Raw genomic sequence first — 25,268 nt, forward strand, 5'->3', positions numbered from 1 at the left:
TCGACAACTTTCCTAACTAAACTATTAGGATCACATTTTCAAAATGGCGGTTACCAGCCCTGTTTATATAGCCAAAAATCCAAATTTTTTACCTTTCACTTTCTTTCTAAAAATAAACAAAATTAAAATAAACAGAATATAGTAACCAATAAACAATTGAGAATAAATTCTCAAACTACATGATTCATAAGTATACCTATTATTACCAAAAGATTATATTCGTCAACATTATGTTCTTCAGAGTGCTTTTACTCTTTATAATTTCAGCTTGATAATCCAGCCTATTATGATCCTTTGGAAGCAAGGAAAGTCGCAAGAGCTGATACAAAAAAGCAAAAGTTTATATCGAGATGCATTCCTGGAGATTCTAATGGAGCCAAGCTGACAAAAGTTCCTGGTTTAAATATTTGGAGGTTGGATTTCAGGAAACCATCCTCAAGCAACCAATCTATTCAAGCCCCATGGTATCGTTTGACTACTATCTTAGCAATGGTTGCCATTTTGGCTCTTGTTGTTTGTGGCGTTGCTGTTATTGTGCACGCAGGTATAGTAACACATTTTTTAATATATAGATGAACCGTCTTTATCTATACACACACACATATATATTGATTCCTTTTCAAAAATGAGGACAAAGAAAACAACGTTACAAAAATTTCGTTACTACAATATTACAACAATATCAAACGTAATCAAAGTGTGTAGATAAAATTACTAACACTAGTTTATTTTTTAAATGAAATTGAAATGGTTTCCTAAACAGAATAGATTGATACCTAGTTTCCTAAACAGAGGTCAACAAACTCAGCAATCATGTTTCACTTTTGGGTAAGCCTGTATATGGTTCTTGAGAGGGTAAATATATTAATACAGTTGAACTTACTTATAACGAGCCCTGATTTGACAGGAACTCGGATTTAACTGACGAATCGGAAATACTTGTTTGGTACTATGTTAAGTCTATTGGAGCAGAGCTTGCTTTTAACGAGCTGACCCCGGTTTCAGCGAGCAATATTTTTGTGATTTATAAAATGTCTATATACTCCCATCTCTCCAGGTTTGCTAATTCTTACTTGAAAACATTTGTTTAACATTCCAGTGACAAGTGAAAGTTATTATGAATTACAAATCCAGCAAACACATGAAATTTTTACGAAAGCAGGGTTTAGCGATGTTTTTCGGGCCTTGAGTCCTATCCAAAGAACAACGGACAACCGAAGTAAAGTAAATATTTTATTTATAATTCAGTAAGCATGAATAAACTTCCGATTATAACGAGGCAATATTGCCGTCTCTTCACGCTCACTATAAGCGACTTCAACCGTATATCGATATGTGTATACAGTAAAACCTTTTTTTGTGCGGTAGATAGGGACCGCATAAAAGAAATCGCACAAAAAAAAATTCGAAAATTTTATAAATTCTGACATGTAATAAACAAGTTTGTACGATATATCACCAAAAACTTTTTTTATGCGGTTGATAGGGACCGCATAAAAAAAGTCGGACTCAGAAAATACATCAATGATTTATGAAATAGATGAGAGAATGCTTTCAATAAAATTAAATAATTAAATTAGACCTAAAGAAATTTTAAAAATATTTAATTCTTCATTGTACATATACATGGAGAAGTTTTCAAGCTATACTTTAAATAGTTTGCCGCTACTCGTCGTAATCCAAAACGCGCATCTTCTTGTAATGAATTGGTTGAAAATCGCTGTCGTCGCTTGAAGATAGGGTTTCAATTGAATTGTTTTTTGGTACCATAAAGTCAGTGATCAGTTTTTGTGACGACGGTCGACTGGTCAATTGCATGTAAACGTCACGATAGCGAGACATGCATGATCTCAGTTCTTTTTGGAATTTTAAGCGTCTTTCCACATTTTTATCTATTTTAAGAAAATGCGTTTCCAATTTTTTCGAAATCTGGATCCCTGCATATATTTTATCTGCTGTAATAGATTCCGGTTCTTCTTGTCCATTTTCATAATCTATCAAACTATTGATAATGTCACTATCGTCCACAGTTTGGTCCTCAATCATCTCGTTCAAGTCATTAACGCCGAAAGAATCAAAGCCTTCTCCGCCGAAGTTATGTGCGAGCGCACTAATTTCAGATAATAACGTTGACGCGTTTTCGGTGACGTTTCGATTAATTACACATTCAGGCCAGATCGCTTTCCAGCACGAGTTTAATGTGTGTTGTTTGATTTGCCCAATTGCTGCAATAATATGGTGTATGCAGTCTAAAATTGTGAATTCTTTCCAAACTTCAGTCAGGTTTAGTTTATCGCTCTCCAGCTTTTTCAAAATGTAGCTGAAAGTTAATTTGATATAATGTTTCTTAAAATTTGCGATTATGCCCTGATCCAGTGGTTGTATAAGGCTAGTCGTATTTGGTGGTAAAAACACTATTTGTACATTAGGATGTTCTATACAGGGATGACCGGGTGCATTATCTACAATTAGCAATGCTTTAAACGGAAGACCCATCTCTTTCATGTATTTTTCAACTTCTGGTACAAAAGAATCGTTGAACCATGTTGCAAATACAGCTGATGTGACCCATGCTTTTTTATTGGCCATGAAGTGTACTGGATATTCTGATAAATTTACGCCTTTTAGAGCGCGTGGGTGTAAAGCTTTATTTATAATAAGTGGTGTTAACATCTTTGCACCAGAGGCATTGCTGCAAAGTAGAAGTGTGATTCGATCCTTTGCCGCTTTAAAACCACTTGCAATTTTCTCCGATTTCGCAATGAATGTTCGGCTGGGCATCTTTTTCCAGAATAACCCAGTCTCATCTGCATTAAATACTTGATCTGGGCAATATCCACCATCATCAATGATTTCCGCTAATACTTTGCGATAATTCATTGCAGCTGTTTCATCGGCGGACGCTGCCTCGCCTTGTATCTTCACATTATGAAGTGCGTACCGTTGTAAAAATCCAGCAAACCAGCCATTGCTCGCAGAAAATGTCACTTCCCGTAAACAGGAAGACGAACTTGGTTCTAAGTCCTTCAGTTGGTTGAAATACTGTCTAGCTTTTTCTTGAATTAATTCTTTGTGAACGGGGATTCGTTTTTTATTTAAATGTTTAACCCACAGCACGAGAGCCTTTTCCGTCTTCTCTATTACAATATTTCTCGAATACGATGCTCTTTTACTACTGTCGTTTGTTGTATTATTAAGAGATTCATATATTTTACTTGCACGTTTGTGTATAGCTCTGATCGTGGATTCACCTAATTTAAATTCCTTAGCAACAGCTGTGGATCCTTCACCATCTGCTAGTCTATTTAATATTAGAATTTTTGTTTCTAATGGAATTGTATGTCTTTTTACTTTGTTTTGGCTATAATTATTCATTTTAAGGGAGAACTTACTATGTCTAAAAATAAAATAAAAATCATAAAAACTACATATAAATAGAAACAAAAGTAATTAATTTATTTACCTTTAATCTCACTATAAAGTGAATCCTTAATCACATGAATCGTGTAAAAAACTCTGAATACGAAGCGTATATTTGAGATACGCGCAGACGAGAATTTACAAAATAAAAATAATGGTTTAATTTTAAAATACAAAGTATTTTAACACAGCAGACGATTTTTTACTGACTTGTTTAGCGTAGAATAAATTTTAAACAGAAGAGAAAATGGAGTTGATGATAATAAATGAACTTATTAAAATAAATAAACAGAGCATCGCGAAGTTCAGATACATCGTTGTCAAGGAGACCACGTAATCAGAGTTCGTCCACAACATGCATATGCACATTGATAGGAAACATTAAACTGGTGCTAACGCCGTTAAGGTTCATATACCGCATAAAAATAATTCGCACAAAAAAAATCGCACAAAAATAAAATCGCATAAAACCAATCGCACAAAAACAGAATCGCATAAAAAAGGACCGCACAAAAACAGGTCTCACTGTATTAGTACCAAACATATGGCTGAACGCCGAATGCTTCTTACAAGAGTAGTACAACTTTACAAATGTTTTAAGATTAAAATTTGCATTCTAGCTGTTTATTAATTATCAACCATTTTCTTACATACAAACAATCAACCAATCATTTAATTATCAATCATTTTATAACGCACAGACAATCTTTGGGAGGAATTGAATTTGCTAATGCTGTGTTAGTTAACAAAACTTCTTTAGTGGCTGAAATTGCTTGTTTCTTTTTCAGTTAAGGGAGGACTTATATTTGGTTTTCCATGGTTTCCTTTCGAAAATGAAAGTAAGTATGTTATAAATGGTTATGTAGTATTTTATTAAAAGCTTAAGGTACAAATTTAAAATGATATTGTAAAGGATGTGTGTGTGTTTACAATGTATTTGTTATGAATGAGTTGTAGTTTTGTCTAGGCAGTAATCAATTGATTTCCATAAGTGACTTAGATGTAAACCCTTATTTTACATTGCAGATTTAGATTTTCCAGAAACAATGCCCAATTATATATAGAGGTTATTGCATTTCGGATCATATAGGTAACATGGTATGGTTTAGGTTAAGCTGTAATTGGAAAATGATGTCGTGAAAAAGTCTTAAATAGAGATATAGAGAAATAGGGAATTTATAATTATCAAAATTTTGGGCATTGTATCAGGCTAACTTTATAAATTCGGGCAGTGTATAGATTTTTGAAAATTTTTAATCGTGTCGAACCATAACATTGCTTTTATTTACAGCAACCTTAATATGGATCCAAGTTGAACCATAGTATAGTGCAAATTAAGCTATATTAAATTCAATGAAATGCAGCTCATTTTAACTTATAAAAAGTGCAACAAGTTTGCTCGAGGCTATGGTTCAATGATGTACTAATACTATGGATGAACGTTAAATCGATTTTTCTGTGAGAATAAGTTTCCAATGAAACCTAAGCTATTGAAAATAGACTACTTTAACCCTTATTCCCACTTTTTGCGAAACAATGAATTATGAAAATTTTAATTGAAGGATAACAAAACATTAATCTAGTTACTTATTATAGAGGCAGTTTGGCAAATATCTCGATAGGTAATTCATGATATGATAATTATCTAAAACCGTCGTTTTACCATTTCTGTTTGTTGTCGATGCATTCTTATTGATAGAAAAATGAGATTATTAGACCAATAACAAGCAAAAAAAATTCAGTCATCTTTGACTGTTATCAACATAAATTAATAAAAGTTGCTTAACTGTTAATTACTTAGTTAACTTAATACTAATTAATTATTACTTACATTTACTTGCTGTTACTGGGCGTTATTTTGAGCGTTATTGCTCTGTAAATAGTTTATTCATACCTTATTTTACTGTAAATAATTTATAATTATGTAAATAATTTGCGACTGTAAATAATTGAGGAATGCGAGATTTTACTGTTACAATGAAATTAGTAATAATTATTCCTTATTTTATTGTATAGAATTAAATAACTATAAAAAAAAGTAAAATAGTTGTTTAAACAAATCTGAGGAAACTACAGTAACAATCGAGGAATATGATTGGTTTTAAAAATTATCCAAGTAAAATTGGTAACGAAAATGTTAATGTGTCAAAAGATTTTGGGATAATTTACTTGAAGCTTTAATTTTGATATAACAATCTATTTTTTGTCAGAAACAAAAATGCTGAGCAGAAAAAAATTTATGAACGAAGCGAGCGGGAAACGGAGCTGAATCCCCTTAGTAAAATCATAATAATTAACAGGAAACTACTAGCAAAAATAACTTGCCGTTTTGTTGCTCTTTCTTTTTTTTATTTATTTATTTTTTATGGAGTTTTCAATATCTTTCAACTGTCATTTGTATGCTATTAAATGTGAGCAAATTCCTACATGGTACTTAGCTATAGCTTGTAAAGTTATTAAATTGCTATAAATTATAGGAAATTCAATGAAGGCAGTTTTAAATATACTATTGGTCGGATTCGATTAGCTTTGAGACATTTTCTATATTTGTATGATGCTAAATGAAATAATAAATAGCGCTACACGTAAATTTGAAAAATGTACACGCAATTGTTATATTTCTTCACACAATAGCAATTTTATTATCCTTACATTTTTTTTTTTGTATTGAGTTACTAGTAGCAATAGTTTAACAGCAGTTAATTTGTTTATTACATATAACTATTTCTTAAAAAATATTTAATTAATGTATTAGTTCGGGAAATTTTTTTTTCAGTTTTTGTATTTCTTTACAATATAATGTATTTCTTTACAATATTTGTCATTTCTCACTAGCAGAATAAATAAATAAAAAAATATATTAATTTTTCTTCTTTAGGTGATATCATAGGTATAAATAGAGTGGCCACTCATTTTCGAATTATGAATAGAAAATTCGAGATTGAACTAACCGAGAAGACGTCTGAACAGCATTTGCAATTGGTAGCTGAACTCAAGCATTCTGTAAGGTTTATTCCTTTCGTAATAATAATACCAATCGCAACAACAATAATAAAAATCATACAATAATAATAGTTTAACAGCAGTTAATTTTGTTTATTACATTTAACAATTTTTTAAAAAAAATATGTAATTGATATATTAGTTCAGGAAAAAAAAATTCTGTCTTTGTCTGCAAGTTTAATGTCTTACAATATTTGTCATTTCTAACTAGCAGAATAATTAAATAAAGAAATATATTAATTTTTCTTCTTCAGTTGATATAATAGGTGTAAATAGAGTGAATTAAGGTAATTCAAATTTGAGGTATTTTTGAAATTAATGACCCATTTAAAAAACAGATCATCTTCAACAAAACCGATCTTTGGTAACAGATACTTCTTTTGGTCAAAACAAAAATTTAAAACAAATTCAGAGATATTTTCTAGTTTCTTAAAAAAATGCATTTTTCTGAAATATATAAGTGTTTTGGAGTTATTTTCCGAATTAGAAATTGCTGCAAGATAAAAGAGAATTTTGACTTGGTCATTTTGGGCAGCCTGTTTTCAAGGATTGCTCTTTTTTAAAATTTATAGAAATTGAAGCATCTGACAAATTCTAACAATAATGTATGTACGTAATAACTTTTAATCGAATACATTTTTGGATATCATAAACACCTAAGCCAACAAGCTTTAAAATTCCATGATAAAAAAATAATATTTTATTGGGTATCAAAAATGCCTGAAATCCACCCTAGTATTAGAACCATTCATCAAATTAATTGCTCGTTTTAACGAATAATTTTTAAATATATTGAATATAGATACACTTGTTCTTTTTTTTTTTATATAGTCGTTGAAATTTTTTTTTATTTATTAAAATAACGTATATTTCATAGGCACTCGTTAAATTGTTAGATTCCCGTTAATAATCTACAATCTTAAATATTTTATTTTACAACAAGTGTTGAAAAGCCATACCAATTTTTAGTTTACGACCATTAATATCCGACGCCATATTCTTATAATTTTGACTCCAACTCAAGACACAAGAGAACTCCTGGATCAAGCATTGGGACAAACTAGCCTTCATGGAGGACTTTTTTTGATGGAACTAATTCATATTTGCTTCACGTGGAAAATCACGAAAACCTCTCACTGTTAGCTCAACGGCAGGAGAATTCTAACTCATATTTTGTCTATCACTGAGTATATTATACGTCAGCACTTAGGGTGGTAGCGAGCCGGATGAGAAATTCGTATCGTCCAACAATCGCCGTTAATCGTACACGAGTCACCTCATTGGGAGGTGAGCATTCTATTACCCGTGTCTCTGAGTAGCAATAATTGTAAAAACTCTAGCCAATATTATAACAAACATAATTTGTTGTTGTTGTTTCTAATGTCACTTGCCACACGGGCAAGCCTTCTGACCTAATTTGTTTGCAAGTCAGTCAATGGTTCTTTGAGTAAACTTTGTTTTCAGCTCTAAGTTTTCCTAAAAATATTTCAGAGTAGAGGCAAAATGGGCAAAATAAATCTGGTTAAAAGTAGCTCTTTGAAATAATAATTAAAAAAATATGTGTGTAGTTCCGTAAAATGTATGTATACAAAAAATAATTAATAATTTCAATTTTTATTTCTTATAGCTTGACGTTCTTTTTATGGATAGTCCTTTGGTAAATCTTTACAATACCAGCAATGATTTTCAGTTCAGGTAAGGATCCTTTATTTTATTTATTTATTTTATTATTTATTTTATTATTTATTTATTTTTTGGAACAGGGTTTAATATTTAGATAATTAAATATTTTTTAAGAATTACATATAATATATAACGAGGCGTTTGGTACTACTACTTTATTACTTTATTACTTTAATCTATCACTTTCCTCTATTACTTTCATATTATTACTTTATTTTCTTTATTATATATGAACTGCTTTTTTAAAAATTATACTTTTTAATTTTTCTTTAATATAATCGATTTTTTCCACTCACAATTTCAAGATTTAATCAAAGTTTTTCCCTATTAATCAAAATAACATTTGTTTATTTTTTTAATATTTTCAAAAAAAAAAAAAAGGAAAAATAAATAATAAAGATGATTTTATTAAGCTATCACTTTTAGTTTTTAATTAATACTGTCCACTACAAAATTAAATGGATACCGTTGATCGTTTCTCTACCAAAATCAACGACGAAAACAAAAACGATACATTTCGTGTTACAAAAATCATAAGCTTTGTCTTAAATACTTTTCTTTAGAAAAATTCTCTGCAAAAACTAAAATGTTTTCAGCTATAAAAACTGTTAAAATAATCATGGACGATTAGTTTAAAAAACTTATACTAAATTCCCTTTCTTGAAGAACAAATAATTTCTATTATAAATTTTATATTACTTATTTATTTTATATTATTTATTATATTACTTATTTTTTAAATTGAGATAATATAATAATTTATTTATTATATTTTCCATTTTTATATTATTTTTTTCTATTAAAATATTCATTTGTGTCTGGCAAATTAATTTTATTCATTATAGAATTTCAAATAGTTTGCCGTAAGCTAGTTGAAAAGCCCTGCTCTTTGAAAATATCACTGCCATTTTACAAAGCGCAAGGCTAATTGGATATATTAATTCTCTATATCTCCGATAGAGCTTAGTATTTATTAGGTTCATTACAAGCAGCTTATTTGTCCTAAGATTTATTAGAAAATGTTCGAGAAAACTCAGTTTGAATTTGATTAAGCTTAATGCAGTGAACGTTGTAGACTTACTGCAAGTATATCTTGAAATAAATCAAGCTATATTTACCCCAAATGTGAGTGGACTAAATGTAATTAATCTAAAAGCTGTCACGCGGATTGAAAAGTGCTGGAGACTTCCGATTAGCATGATGTATAGCAAAATGACAGTAGATGTGTGCTAAGACCCGTATAATTCAATAAGTTTACGACATGTAAGTGAGCGAAATAAAATAAAAATTTAACATCGTGAATAACTTTTGATCTAACTATCGAATTTTCAAGTACTAGGACTTAATCTTGATTGCTTGAGAGCCTCACCTGAAACTAAAGACAATATTTGTACGAAATATTGTCTTTAGTTTCAGATAGATTTCTTTAGTCGAACCGAAAATCGATTCGACTAGAGAAATCGAAATTTTACATATACGACTTTTTAAATAGATTTTGAGGTTAATGCAAAGAATACGAATCAGTCGAAGAAGAGGTAAATTTATTTACAGAAAGTGTATATTTTTTTTGTCTGATTTTGTAACTTATTGGCGCAAATTATATGGCATATTTAAGACGAGGCTCTTGAATCATTCAGATTGAGTCCCACACAGTACATGAAAATCCGATTATTAGATCAAACGTTGTTTAGAGCTTTTTTTCTTCCTTGCATTCTGTTAAATTCAACTAATATTTTTCACAAATCAAAATATTGGTTATTCTAATTTAGCAATGGCAGTGTTATCGTCCAGTGTACAGTGCACCTGAAGCGACCTCTACCGGATGGAGCACAAAGAGTTGGTTTTGCCTTTGTACGTGCTTTAGAAGAAGGAAAAGGAATTCTTCCCCCAGGAATGTTCTACATTGATGTTCACACAGTTCGATTTGCTGGTAAGAAAATCATACAATTAAAAGTAAAATAGCGATAATAAATTGATAAATAGCTCGCGTAATATTGATGTTTCGAATGTAGACAGTTCTCTTTTTAATAAAATAAATCATTTTTTAAAATGATTTTTGAAGCTTACAATGATTGCTTCTGACTGGCAAAATGTGTAACTTTCCATCAAAAAATTACAACGATAAAATATCAAAATTATGTCAAATAATAAGCTGTTAAAGTTGGCAACATTATTATTACAAATTTTATCTTTGGCGATTTCATGCATCGGTTAACATACGAAAGACTTAGTAGTTTACTTTTTATTTCTAGCTATTTCCAATTATTGGTAGACTAATCAGGGGTTAGAATCCTCTTGCCGTCGGGTTAATCATGGGAGGATTCATGGTTTTCCTCTCATTGTAACGTAAATACAGGTTAGTTTCATTAAAAGGTTCATCATGAAGGATAGTTTGCCCCAGTGGTTGATCAAAAAGTTCTCTTTGTCGTCTGTATTTGGCTCAAAACTTTAAAGCTATGGTGCTAAACACTTATAACCATAAATCCAAAAATGAGTCGGTTGTTCAACATCAGTTATAAAATAAAATAAAGATATTCATGTTCAATTAAAAGCGATTCAAGCTACTATCAAGACTTTAATGATAAATTTTGGCTAAAATAAAAACACTAAATATTATTTTATGAGAACATCCAGAAAAATCAATTAAACTGAGAATTGTTTACTCAGTTTAATTGATTGTTTATTCAGTTAGAATTGTTTGAATTAACTAAGATTTTTTTTTGTTACCCTACAGCTATGAAAATGGAAACCAATGAGAATGCCTCTGAAAATTTAAGCGAATCAGGTATGGAATGCTGTTTTTTTTTTAATGCACTAATTCCTAATCTTTCTCGATTCCTTTTTTCCTGCTGTCGCTAACTTTTAGAATGGTCCATTCCTTAATTTTTTTTAACGGCAACAAAATCTTCAAATTCCTTACTGTGGCATCTCATTTATCTTTGATTTTTTTTCCTTACATATTTTTGCATTATGATTATTGTTTACAAAATCTCTCTCTCCCTCACTTATTGACATAACTTTGACCTGATTCCGTGGATCCATTGCGTAAATATCAAAGCTTCTACGATTGGTACTTTTGCTAATAATTTCAGATCCCGCAGTGGACTGATCGTTAAGACACGGTTCCCAGCAGATCACCGAAGTCAAGCATCACTGGCTGCTGTCAGTGTGCGGGTAGGTGACCACTTGGATCAGTCTGCGTAGGGACCAAGGGTGTGCGGTATTAGTACTCGTTAAACTGTTCTACCGTAAAGTGCTCGACTTCGCGTGCAGGTCGTCGGGCTAATGAAACGGGGGTGCCATCCCCTATGCAGAGGGTCAAAATTGTGGTGGCATGTCTTTGGATCATCCTCAGGGACGTTTCCCAGACTGTCGCCAATAGCCCATTGGGCAGCTCTAGTGCGACGAAAATGAACAACAACAACAATATTGTTATTGCATTGTACGCTATTGTTATTGCAATTCATTTACTTCTCACTAGAGCTGCACAACAGGCTATTGGCGACGGTCTGGGAAACATCCCGGAGGATGCTCTGAAGACATGCCATCACAATTTTGATCCTCTGCAGAGAGGATGACACCCCCGCTTCGGTAGCCCGACGACCTGCACGAGAAGTCGAGCACTTTACGGTAGAACAGTTTAACGAGGACCAATACCGCACACCCTCAGTCCCTACGCAGACTGATCCAAGTGGTCACCCACCTGCACACTGACCGCAACCAGTGATGCTTGATTTTCGGGGATTTGCTGAGAACCGTGTCTTAACAATCAGTCCACTACAGGACTTTACTTGTACACCAGAACGTTCGTATCTGACATCCAGTCCGAGGGCGTTCCAATGGATTAGAGTGTGGCACGCCGGCTGTGCTGCGTGCAGCCCTTGTTCATTGCTAGGTCGTCTTTACGCAACTTGGTTTGAACTGAGCCTCTGTTCCCTCGAAGGTCATCTTTTTCCATAGAGGCAACTGTGGTATTCCTCTCGAGCGTGACTCAAGATCTTGTGCCGATAAATCGTCTATTCCTTGAACCATAGCGGCTTGAAACTCCTGTATTGACGCGGATGCTGTTGTTGAGACGAGACTTCCAATGTTGTGTATAATAGGCTTTATTAGCTTGAGTCGCATACTGATATTTCTTTCTTGCTCGTAATTATTTTTGAAATTTAATATTTTTACATCTGCTTTCGTATTTGGTTAAGGGAATGAGCACCGATATTTTAGCAAACATACTGTAATAAATCCTCACTTTTTTTCGCGCAAAAGTTTGTTCAGATTTTTTTTTAATCTTAAGTTTCTCTAAATTTACAAACAAAATTTTTGATAAAATTTCACGATTATTATTTTAAGTACTATATTCTTAATTTTAAATATCCTCTTTTTTTCCGCTTCCTAATCACGAATTGGAGATAAATTTGAGAACCCCATAATCCCCCGTAAACGAATATACTTTTTAAGTCTTAATTAATCTAATTTTTAATCTGATCTCAAGCATGAAAATAGCTGCAATAGCTAAGTGGGAAAAAACACTGAGCTATCATCGAGCAGGACTGGAGTTCGATCTTCAGTGAAGTCCATCCAGCTTAGATAGATGGGTACAAGCTAGACAGTGAAGTAAAGGTTTCCTGTTCGTAGTGCTGACCACACTACCATAATCATACCATTGATCTCCAAATCGTGGACCTTTATTCTCAATGACCTTCTGACTCACACCATGCTGTTTAGGGAATACTTCACTTATTTTTTACTTAAACATGAAAAAAGAAAAAAAAACTACAAATGGTTGAGATTTTCCGATTTTCAATTGCATGTTTCAGGAGAATGGTCAGAATGGAGTTCTTGTATGAAGAATGGAACCTGTGATTCAACTCGCATACGCGTACGCAAACGACGATGCCAGGGTTCATTGAAGGATGTCTGCAGTGGTCATCATGAAGTTGTGGAAACAAGACCTTGTTTGTGTCCTCTGCCTGTTTCCATTGCCACTTTAACTACATCTTCATTACTCCTACCAGGTAATCAGTGACAACACTGTTTGACATCTTCACTTATATGCTTCGAAGGGAAAAGAAGCAAATGCAAACAAAACTAACAAATGCCATGCTTATAGTCATTTCCCCTTTCCCGCTACTCACTTAAATATTTTTATGCTACCTCCTTGGCTAAAGTTACGAGAGAATTGGAAGTTCTAGGTATGCATTCCAGCAATAGCTGGAGTCTTTGTACAATACTTCCGACGCGCACCGGCCCACAATTAATTTCCATACTTCTTAGTAGTCAGGTGAAACCCCGCGTCCAGGTTGTTATTGAGCTTATAAACTTATATGTAATGTCAAAAACTATCGACTTCTTTCTATTAGTTCTACATGTTATTTTGCGTATAAGAAGAAGAAAAAATTGATTTTGCTGCCTTGAGATCTGTAACGTTTGTCTAGCACTTAGGTTGTCAGAACTTGATTTCGTGAATGTTAGAAACCGAAGGAGAAATTCCAGATCGTTCATGGGCTGCATCTACCAGATGCTGGGTGCATTGGAAATAAAAGTGACACATAGGCCTTCTAAATACAAAATGAACATTTATTCAACAAAACAAACAGCTCCTTGGTCAGAGCTGCTTCTCCGACGGAATCATAACATTGAATGACAAAGTCTGACGCCAAGCACAGAGGCGCGCATCGCCAACACTTTCCTCACTGCACTTCATTTCACAACATCCTCCCCCCGTTGAAACTCAGAGTGAGTCTCAAGCTCATAAAATACATTATTAAACAAATCAAGTCTTTTGGGAGATCTTACACATCTTCCAGAGGAAGTATATCGCTGCATTATGGTCTTATCAGGTGATGAGCCACCTTTGACTTTACATTCAGCGCCAGAATTCGATTCATCTACACCATGTTTCTTATCTACAGTGATGCTCATTTCATCTGCCTGAATTTCTAGTGGGAAGATACGTTGAATTGGACGTAAAATTGAACCATTCTGGGTCTTAAGTTTAACAGTGCGAATCTTCCCATCAGGTCCTGGAATCAACTCAATAATTTTAGCCAAGGGCCAAAATAAACGTTTTTTATTATCATCTCCTATCAGGACTATTTCTCCTACACTGGGCTCACGAGATCGTTTCTCATTGTGTTTCTGCACCAGCTGTCCAAGATATTCCTTCCTAAAACGCTGTCGTAGGTCTTTTAATAACTTACTTCTATATTTTATTCTTTTATTAAGACTTAATGAATTTAATTCATCAATATCCTCAACATTGGAACTCCGGTTCTCGATAAGAAACATAGCAGGTGTGAGAGGGATCAACTCCTGCGGATCTTCTGATACATAGGTTAAGGGCCTACAATTTATTATGGATTCACAATCACAAATTAAAGTATAGAGTTCTTCATAGGATAATGCAAATTTACCCAAAGTGCGTTTTAACAGCTCCTTTACCGTACGAACCAGTCTCTCCCACCAGCCGCCCCACCAAGCGGCAGTTGGAGGGATGAATTTCCAAAGAATTTTGTCAGTCTCTTTTAAAATTTTAGTCCAATTTAGTTTCCGATGCCAGTTCTATTACGTAACGAGCTCTATTTTGAGTATGTTTGAGGAAGTGAAAAACCTCTTCCCACGCTTCAAACGGATTTTTGCTTATATTCAGAGCAAAGATGAGGCCTGAATGTGGCTGATAGTCGTAGAAAATTTTAAAGTAAACAGGTAGATCCACCGTGTCTTTGAAGGTGTGTATGCCAATTTTAGCCTGGATTATTTTAGAATTGCGGATTTGTATATGGTACAAACACGCATGTACTTGTAAACATTCTGTTTATTTATATAGTTTTTTTTTATTTTCATGATAATCTTTATGTTTATTTCTATCTATTTCAGGTGAATGGTCTCAATGGTCATCTTGGAGTTCGTGTTCTACGCCAGAAGACATGTGTGATCCTCAACAAATACAGCGACGTACTCGAGAATGCAAAGGCTTGGGTTTGAGAGGTTTGCCAACAATTGTTTGCAGTAAGAAGACTGGGGAAAGTGCGATTCAAATGAGGCACTGTCTTTGCTCTGAAGAGAAGGAAATGAGGTAATATTTGATAGCATATAAAACTGAATGAATGCAAATTATTGACTGAAAATGAATTTATATAAGAAAAGTTAGTGAACATGTTCCGCACAGAATGCAAATTATTAATGGTTGTTTTTAAATAACGAAAAAATGTATATGCATTAAAAAAAATTCTTTCAAAATCGTTTCTGAATTTTTGAATATCCATGGGATGCAAATTTTCTTTAACATACTTCAAAAATGACTAGATAAGCTTTTTTGATCCACAAGAAAACCTGAAATAAAGCACAAAGGTTTACTTATAAACTTTAAAATATGCTGTAAACACGCAACTGCACTTTTCCCCTTTTTTTTAAAAAATTTAATTTTGAAAATATTTCAATATTGCGGAAGCTTGAAAAAAAAAATAGCGTTCGTTATAGATATAAAAGGAACTTTTAAAACTAATAATAATTCAAAATTTCATAAATAATGTTAAAAAAAATTCTCTCTCGATATAATTATTTTTCGATTATGCATAAAACAAGATTATTTGACAAAATAAGGTACGGCGTAAAAAAATACGGTTTCGTTAATATTAGTTCATATGTAATCAATTACTACAAGCGCAATGTTCATGGTTCGGAAATCCCCCTTCTGAATTAATCTACTCTTTCTACATATTAAATAAATTGATTTTAATAGCTTTTAACCCTCACTTCACTTTGATAGATCTTAGTAATGATTCTTCAGATTTTGATGACTCCCTGCTGGTTATTTTTTTCTTTGGCAATGCCGATTGTGTATATTTTTTTACTTCATTTTAGACAATTATTTTGATAAAATAAGGGAGGTGATTTCAGTTCACCGAGACAAATTCGTGAATTTATTAATCGAGTAACTATGAATGCTTCAGTTATGTTTATTGAATTATGTGTTCTTAAAAATCACGCCGTCACAAATAAAAAATTTACAGTTTGAAAATTTACTATACAAAACAAAATGACTATACCATCTAGATTCTAGAACAACAGATTTTTTGTTAAAAAATTTAGTAACTCTATATTTTCCTTTGAACGTCGTTTCATTTTTCGTTGAGCATATTTTTATATTTTTTATATGTTATTACATTTATTAATTTGCTTAAATGAAAACCAGATCAATACAACGTTTGAAAGTATAGTTATTATTATTTTTAATAAATTACATTTTTCAACAGTAAATATAATTCTGTGCACGATACCCAGTTATGAACTTTAAATGCATTACTCATTTTTTTTTTATCAATAATTTTTAGATTAATTGATGTGGAGCAGAGGAGAGGAGAGTAAGAATTCCCCTCCTTTGCAGCTAAAACACGTAATGCCACATGCCTTTTTTTTAAATCACTAAATGAAAGTATTCAGTAGAGAGCGGCAAAGCATACCATCTAGATTCTAGAACAACAGATTTTTTGTTAAAAAATTTAGTAACTCTATATTTTCCTTTGAACGTCGTTTCATTTTTCGTTGAGCATATTTTTATATTTTTTATATGTTATTACATTTATTAATTTGCTTAAATGAAAACCAGATCAATACAACGTTTGAAAGTATAGTTATTATTATTTTTAATAAATTACATTTTTCAACAGTAAATATAATTCTGTGCACGATACCCAGTTATGAACTTTAAATGCATTACTCATTTTTTTTTTATCAATAATTTTTAGATTAATTGATGTGGAGCAGAGGAGAGGAGAGTAAGAATTCCCCTCCTTTGCAGCTAAAACACGTAATGCCACATGCCTTTTTTTTAAATCACTAAATGAAAGTATTCAGTAGAGAGCGGCAAAGCATACCATCTAGATTCTAGAACAACAGATTTTTTGTTAAAAAATTTAGTAACTCTATATTTTCCTTTGAACGTCGTTTCATTTTTCGTTGAGCATATTTTTATATTTTTTATATGTTATTACATTTATTAATTTGCTTAAATGAAAACCAGATCAATACAACGTTTGAAAGTATAGTTATTATTATTTTTAATAAATTACATTTTTCAACAGTAAATATAATTCTGTGCACGATACCCAGTTATGAACTTTAAATGCATTACTCATTTTTTTTTTATCAATAATTTTTAGATTAATTGATGTGGAGCAGAGGAGAGGAGAGTAAGAATTCCCCTCCTTTGCAGCTAAAACACGTAATGCCACATGCCTTTTTTTTAAATCACTAAATGAAAGTATTCAGTAGAGAGCGGCAAAGCATACCATCTAGATTCTAGAACAACAGATTTTTTGTTAAAAAATTTAGTAACTCTATATTTTCCTTTGAACGTCGTTTCATTTTTCGTTGAGCATATTTTTATATTTTTTATATGTTATTACATTTATTAATTTGCTTAAATGAAAACCAGATCAATACAACGTTTGAAAGTATAGTTATTATTATTTTTAATAAATTACATTTTTCAACAGTAAATATAATTCTGTGCACGATACCCAGTTATGAACTTTAAATGCATTACTCATTTTTTTTTTATCAATAATTTTTAGATTAATTGATGTGGAGCAGAGGAGAGGAGAGTAAGAATTCCCCTCCTTTGCAGCTAAAACACGTAATGCCACATGCCTTTTTTTTAAATCACTAAATGAAAGTATTCAGTAGAGAGCGGCAAAGCATACCATCTAGATTCTAGAACAACAGATTTTTTGTTAAAAAATTTAGTAACTCTATATTTTCCTTTGAACGTCGTTTCATTTTTCGTTGAGCATATTTTTATATTTTTTATATGTTATTACATTTATTAATTTGCTTAAATGAAAACCAGATCAATACAACGTTTGAAAGTATAGTTATTATTATTTTTAATAAATTACATTTTTCAACAGTAAATATAATTCTGTGCACGATACCCAGTTATGAACTTTAAATGCATTACTCATTTTTTTTTTATCAATAATTTTTAGATTAATTGATGTGGAGCAGAGGAGAGGAGAGTAAGAATTCCCCTCCTTTGCAGCTAAAACACGTAATGCCACATGCCTTTTTTTTAAATCACTAAATGAAAGTATTCAGTAGAGAGCGGCAAAGCATACCATCTAGATTCTAGAACAACAGATTTTTTGTTAAAAAATTTAGTAACTCTATATTTTCCTTTGAACGTCGTTTCATTTTTCGTTGAGCATATTTTTATATTTTTTATATGTTATTACATTTATTAATTTGCTTAAATGAAAACCAGATCAATACAACGTTTGAAAGTATAGTTATTATTATTTTTAATAAATTACATTTTTCAACAGTAAATATAATTCTGTGCACGATACCCAGTTATGAACTTTAAATGCATTACTCATTTTTTTTTTTATCAATAATTTTTAGATTAATTGATGTGGAGCAGAGGAGAGGAGAGTAAGAATTCCCCTCCTTTGCAGCTAAAACACGTAATGCCACATGCCTTTTTTTTAAATCACTAAATGAAAGTATTCAGTAGAGAGCGGCAAAGCATACCATCTAGATTCTAGAACAACAGATTTTTTGTTAAAAAATTTAGTAACTCTATATTTTCCTTTGAACGTCGTTTCATTTTTCGTTGAGCATATTTTTATATTTTTTATATGTTATTACATTTATTAATTTGCTTAAATGAAAACCAGATCAATACAACGTTTGAAAGTATAGTTATTATTATTTTTAATAAATTACATTTTTCAACAGTAAATATAATTCTGTGCACGATACCCAGTTATGAACTTTAAATGCATTACTCATTTTTTTTTTATCAATAATTTTTAGATTAATTGATGTGGAGCAGAGGAGAGGAGAGTAAGAATTCCCCTCCTTTGCAGCTAAAACACGTAATGCCACATGCCTTTTTTTTAAATCACTAAATGAAAGTATTCAGTAGAGAGCGGCAAAGCATACCATCTAGATTCTAGAACAACAGATTTTTTGTTAAAAAATTTAGTAACTCTATATTTTCCTTTGAACGTCGTTTCATTTTTCGTTGAGCATATTTTTATATTTTTTATATGTTATTACATTTATTAATTTGCTTAAATGAAAACCAGATCAATACAACGTTTGAAAGTATAGTTATTATTATTTTTAATAAATTACATTTTTCAACAGTAAATATAATTCTGTGCACGATACCCAGTTATGAACTTTAAATGCATTACTCATTTTTTTTTTATCAATAATTTTTAGATTAATTGATGTGGAGCAGAGGAGAGGAGAGTAAGAATTCCCCTCCTTTGCAGCTAAAACACGTAATGCCACATGCCTTTTTTTTAAATCACTAAATGAAAGTATTCAGTAGAGAGCGGCAAAGCATACCATCTAGATTCTAGAACAACAGATTTTTTGTTAAAAAATTTAGTAACTCTATATTTTCCTTTGAACGTCGTTTCATTTTTCGTTGAGCATATTTTTATATTTTTTATATGTTATTACATTTATTAATTTGCTTAAATGAAAACCAGATCAATACAACGTTTGAAAGTATAGTTATTATTATTTTTAATAAATTACATTTTTCAACAGTAAATATAATTCTGTGCACGATACCCAGTTATGAACTTTAAATGCATTACTCATTTTTTTTTATCAATAATTTTTAGATTAATTGATGTGGAGCAGAGGAGAGGAGAGTAAGAATTCCCCTCCTTTGCAGCTAAAACACGTAATGCCACATCCTTTTTTTTTAAATCACTAAATGAAAGTATTCAGTAGAGAGCGGCAAAGCGGCGAGTTCGTGATGCGAAATCTGGGATTCAGTGAATTGTCGCCGATTATAGCAATGGCAATATTTCCATAATTGCATAACAGTAGCTAAAGAACATTATCTAAAAATGATTTTTAAAAAATAATATTTAATTTCACGTATTTTTATTTTTGTTTCAGTGGCTTAGAAAGCAGTAAGGAACTGATTGATGGAACAACGTTACACGTTTTTGAAAATGACTATATGCATTGGTTTATTCCAATAAAATCAGAATGAAAATACTTATATTTCATACTTTCATGTTTTTTTTTAAATGTATGATTTGTACATAAAATTATTGTTGTATATCCTTGAAAAACCACATCTTTACCCATTAAACTTTGTTGTCTTAAAAATTTGCCTTATGGAATAAGGCATTAATCATTTAGAAAAGTAGATATTTTAATAATAAAACTTTTACAAATCTCCATTTTTCCTTGCATTTTTTTAGTTTATTGTTTACTATTTCTTTATTCTTCTATTCAGATTATAAAGTCGTAAACAACATTTTTTTTAAACTAGCTTAACTTTTTTCTTTTTAAAAAACTGAATCGGTTGTAAAATTACACTAAATTCGTAAAATATGTTATCTCGAATCTTAGTTTATTTGTAGCTTCCTTACTTTATCAGCACCTATTATTCATTCATTTTGTTTCCGAGGGCCATATATATATATAGTAATATATACATATATAATTTGCATATTTATATGAAACACCTTAATTAGAGTTATTTTGATTTCATAAAATCATAATATTTGAAGTTGAAATATTAACTATAGAATGAAAAGTCAAAATGCATTTTGACATGGTTTTGCAATATTATCCAGAGAATGAATTGTACATTTTTTAATTTTTCAAGCTATGTTTTTTTTTAAATTTTATTGATTTTTTTAAAAATTTTCCAAATATCCTATATTAATTCTTCGATTAAGATTGAGAACTTTTATTTACGATTATATACAAAAACTACTGCATATTATCTGTATAAAGCAGCATTATGCAGAATGAATGAACGATTTTTAAAACTTTTAATTCAGTTTTAACTTTTAAACTTTTTAATTAAATAAAATATTAGAATTTTGCTAAGATTTTTGCAGTTTGGGGAAAAGTTTTCAGCCCATTCTTTTAAAATTTTAAATTAGTTGTGTTTGAAGAAAAAAAAATGTTTTTTTTTCAGATTATAATATTTTCTGACATAGCTTGTTGTTGAATTTAGCAGCAGCATTAAATATTAGCAAAATTATAAAGCAATATTTCAATTATTGATAATCCGCCATGTTTCTTTACTAGATTGAAGTCTAAAATATGTATGTTTTCTTATGCAATAATTTTTGTTAAAGCTCTATCTGCACCTTGTCGGGGTCCTTAGATTATTTAAATTTATTTTTAGCAGTTCACATCAGTAAAATAATAAAAACTTGACATTTTCTTAGAGTGATCATAAATCTTTTAATTTTGAACAAAAATTTTTTTTAAAAATATAATAAAATAAACTATTTTATAATAACACTTTTCCATTTGTGAACGGTATTACGGTTCTTATTTGTTTGTTTTTCAGTTGGATTTTAGAATGAATTTAGTTGAATTTATTTATTTTTTAAACTATGATAGTTTTTATCCATATGTATAGTTTTCAAATATCACCAACACAAAAATTTTTATTTGATGAAACCATATAGTTTTAGTTTTAAATTAACCAGAATGAATGTTTCTTCTGTAAACTAGTTTCATTAATATTATTTTGTAGAAAATTATTACCTTTAAGGTTATGATCAAATTTGCATGCATTATTGCTGTATAATGTATTTTTATAAATACTTAAATAATAAATACTTAGAACTTTCTTGTTTAATTTTATTTTGTGCTAAGTTTCTCCTTTCATTTCACAAATTGAACATCATAAAAGGATAATTGTCATTTTATCATTTTGGGTGAATAGAAAGATCACATGATGTGATCATATCTAAAAAAAAGATTGAGAGATCTTCTGTTGTCAATATCAGAATGAAAATAGTATAAGTAGCCGCAATATTTACCTTTAAATTATGTATTCATTCCTTTTATTCAATGGTATTTACCAGTACTCTCAAATTTCATTTTCTATTCAAATTGCTGTTCAAAATAGATTGCTCTTCAAAATAGAAATGTCCAAGCCAGAGCTGAACTGTATCACTAAGTGGAACAAATTAATCACATATCATTTGCACCTTTCCTATTGAACAATTCATATCCATTTCCCAATACAAACGTATGGATCATTGAAACGTATTGACTGATTGATCATTGCTGGATTACCAGTAAACAGGTACGAGAAGTGACGTCAGCTTAGGCATCTCTATAAAAAGCTTAAAAGTGAAAGAGTTGTTCCTTTATTTTATAGAGTAATCATATGATATTGTCTTATTATCCCATATTTCCTAATAAAGATATTAAGTTACCTGTTTTACTGCTAATAAAATAGTTTTATTTTACTTCTGTAATAAATATGATGTAAAACTGCGCTTAGATAAATTATGTCATTTTAAATTATAAATGCAAAATTAATTAAAAAAAAATTTCTCCTGCTGTTTCATAAGCTATGACGAAAAATCGTATATATTATTCACATTTGAAATTCATATGTGCGAAGCAGAGCCGGAATAGCCTGGCTGGTAAGGCGTTGGGCCCGTGTTCGAGAGGTCGTGAGTTCAATCCCGGTCGGTCGAAGACTCCCCTTGTACAAAATGATGACTGGTGCCATTCTAAATTTGTCGGGATCATAAAGTTCCCATAACAAATCAGTACTTCTGGGGGTCCTGGATCGGAGATTGATAATGCTCTGTTTCAAGTCAAAAATACGATCTGCAGCGGATGGTTCGCGTGCAGGTCACCGGGCTACCGAAGCGGGGGTGACATCCCCTCTGCAGAGGATCAAAATTGCGATGGCATGTCTTCGGATCATCCTCAGGGATGTTTCCCAGACCGTCGCCAACAGCTCATTGTGCTACAACTACAACAACAGCAGCGGATGGATGGTGTGTAAATGTGTCCTTCCTGTTTAACGGGACGTGTCGTATGTAGCCACCCAGGTTTTTTTTTTTTTAATTGCAAGATTTCACTAAAAGGAGGGATAACTTAACTACGAAGCTCTGTTTTTCACTACATATTTCTAAAGTATTACGAAGAAACTAAAAAAAAATTCTATAAGAATAAAAGTAAAATTATACTATAGATATATGCCCACGAATATATAAAAATTTAGATCAATAAAATTTTTTTGTTTTATTTCAAATTAATTTGTGTTAGAAAATAATATATTTAGTTGAATTCTTCTATGAAACAATACACTTGTGAGGAAATAAATTATGTGTGAGAAATATATTCATGAACAGTATATATGGATAAATGCTCAAAAATTATCTTTAAATTCAGGAATCTATTATAATTCAATCTCCGTGTTATTCAATAAACATTCGAAACGCTTTCACGAGTTAATACACAACTAGAACGAGGCGAAGCTTTTAAACTGTTTCGTTTTTATTGTTTATATTTGCCTCATATTGATGATCTTCGAAACCAGGAAAAGGGTTTTGGATCAACCGGTTATTTTATGTAACAAGTTTTGTTTTATGAGCTATCGCAACCATAGAGTTGAAATAGAGTTTCAACTCTATGATCGCAACGCTCGAATACGCCATCTGGAGAGAAGACCGGTTCCATGTCTTTGGCCCTTCTCCTCTTTTCAGTTGTATAGGATTGTGCTACGATATTTTTCCTTCTCTTATTATTTCTCGTATTTAATTTTTTTAAATATTTTGTAAAATTTCCATGATGCTTTCTTTTAGAACTATGTTTAAAGTAGTTTTCAGCTCCATATAGTTTCTTAACTTAAAAGATTTTAATCTACTTGAAAATCAAGACAGAAACTAACGTACTTCCTTCTTCCTTGGCTCTCCACAAGCTATTGTTGACAGCATGCGGAATGTTGCCGTAAGTCCAGATTTCTGCTCTACGCCAATGTAGCCCATTCCTATCGCCAATGTACGCTTGAGAAAGGGAAAACCTTTTGGCAAGCTCAGAACCGGTTTTTGTTTATATTAAGAGCAAAAATTAGGCCTTTTTGAACAAAATATTTACATCCTTGCTATAAACTTGATCAACAGTTATCTTAGCTAAGTCAGAAAATAAACAATTGACTATAGTTGTTGTAGTTCGTATACGTCGCACTAGAGCTGCACAATGGGCTCTTGGCGACGATCTAGGAAATATCCCTGAGGATGATCCGAAGACAAAGACATGCCATTACAATTTTGATCCTCTGCAGAGGGGATGGCACCCCCGCTTCGGTAGCCCGACGACCTGCACACGAAGTCGAGCACTTTACGGTAGATCAGTTGGACCAATACCACACACCCTCGGTCCCTAAGTAGACTGATCCAAGTGGTCACACCCCAGCGCACTGATCGCAGCTAGTGATGCTTGACTTCGGAGATCTGCTGGGAACCGAGTCTTATCGATCTTGAGTAAAAGATATAGTTGTGCTCAAAATTGAAAGGGCCATTCATACTGTATGGGAAAAAAAATCGCATGTGCGAATTTGGAGATGAGAAAGCAAACCTGATTGGTGAACTTTATACTGGTTAACATATTTCACCAATCAAGCTCTCGTCCGTAATACCAAATTTCATTAAGGTAATTTTTTGCGTAATGTATGATTGGCCCTAAAAAATGGAGAATTCTCACTGCGTATGATTCGCGTATGCAATCACACGTCAATGCAGTGTGCGGCGCAAGAAGCTAGTCTTGTTTTTAAGCTAGTTTCTAAGCAGTTGCACGTGCGTCTTACGCAATTACAAGCAAAAGAGTAGAATTCGGTCAGTGGTCGGAAAAATGACATTATTTTTGCAGTTAACTACAATTACTTTACAGAGGATCAATATACCTTTTACAGAGGATCAAAATTACTGTCACATGTCTTCGAATCATCCCTGAGGATGATCCGAAGATGAAAACACAGATGATAGTCCATCTATCAAGGATGATAAAAAAATGATCGATTATTAAAAAATAAATTATTTGATACAATGAACATTTAGCTGGAATCCTATTACCGGCAAAAGCAATCTGGAAAACGTTTTCATGGTTTTCCTTAGCGAGTAAAGCAAAATTTCATAATTTTAATTTTATCTCAATTAAAATAGGTTATGTTTAGAGCTTTCATAAATATATATAATTGTACTTCGATTCTTAAATTGCGAGCTGCGAGTTAATAAGAAGAGCTTTTCGTTATATTCCGAAATATGATACCATATTCATCAAGTATAATAATAATATAAAAATGGATGCTTATAAAAAATAATTTCTTTGAGATAATAATGAACATTTAGCTGGAATTC

General features: G+C 31.5%; 1 protein-coding gene across 1 annotated transcript; it reads left to right on the plus strand.

Moving 5' to 3' along the window:
* The first annotated feature begins 36 nt into the window (after positions 1 to 36).
* Positions 37 to 20,319, plus strand: LOC107448244 (uncharacterized). The gene is made up of 9 exons (XM_087155943.1): positions 37 to 544; positions 4,209 to 4,259; positions 6,299 to 6,423; positions 8,051 to 8,118; positions 9,876 to 10,036; positions 10,841 to 10,891; positions 12,921 to 13,118; positions 14,980 to 15,178; positions 20,032 to 20,319. The coding sequence occupies exons 1-9, from the start codon at positions 490 to 492 to the stop codon at positions 20,126 to 20,128; spliced, it is 1,005 nt and encodes a 334-aa protein (XP_087012069.1). The 5' UTR covers positions 37 to 489; the 3' UTR covers positions 20,129 to 20,319.
* The last annotated feature ends 4,949 nt before the right edge of the window (positions 20,320 to 25,268 follow it).

This window comes from Parasteatoda tepidariorum, chromosome 2 (assembly GCF_982258835.1).
Source record: "Parasteatoda tepidariorum strain Cologne lab strain chromosome 2, Ptep-v5.0, whole genome shotgun sequence".
Classification (NCBI taxonomy): Eukaryota; Metazoa; Arthropoda; class Arachnida; order Araneae; family Theridiidae; genus Parasteatoda; species Parasteatoda tepidariorum.

What these genes read in the sequence shown, in the direction of transcription:
- LOC107448244 (XM_087155943.1), top strand. Translation starts at nt 490, where the DNA reads ATGGTTGCCATTTTGGCTCTTGTTGTTTGTGGCGTTGCTGTTATTGTG. An exon ending in TGAAAATTTAAGCGAATCAG is followed by an intron (nt 10,892 to 12,920) that starts GTATGGAATGCT and finishes TGCATGTTTCAG; the next exon opens with GAGAATGGTCAGAATGGAGT. An exon ending in TCTGAAGAGAAGGAAATGAG is followed by an intron (nt 15,179 to 20,031) that starts GTAATATTTGAT and finishes TTTTTGTTTCAG; the next exon opens with TGGCTTAGAAAGCAGTAAGG.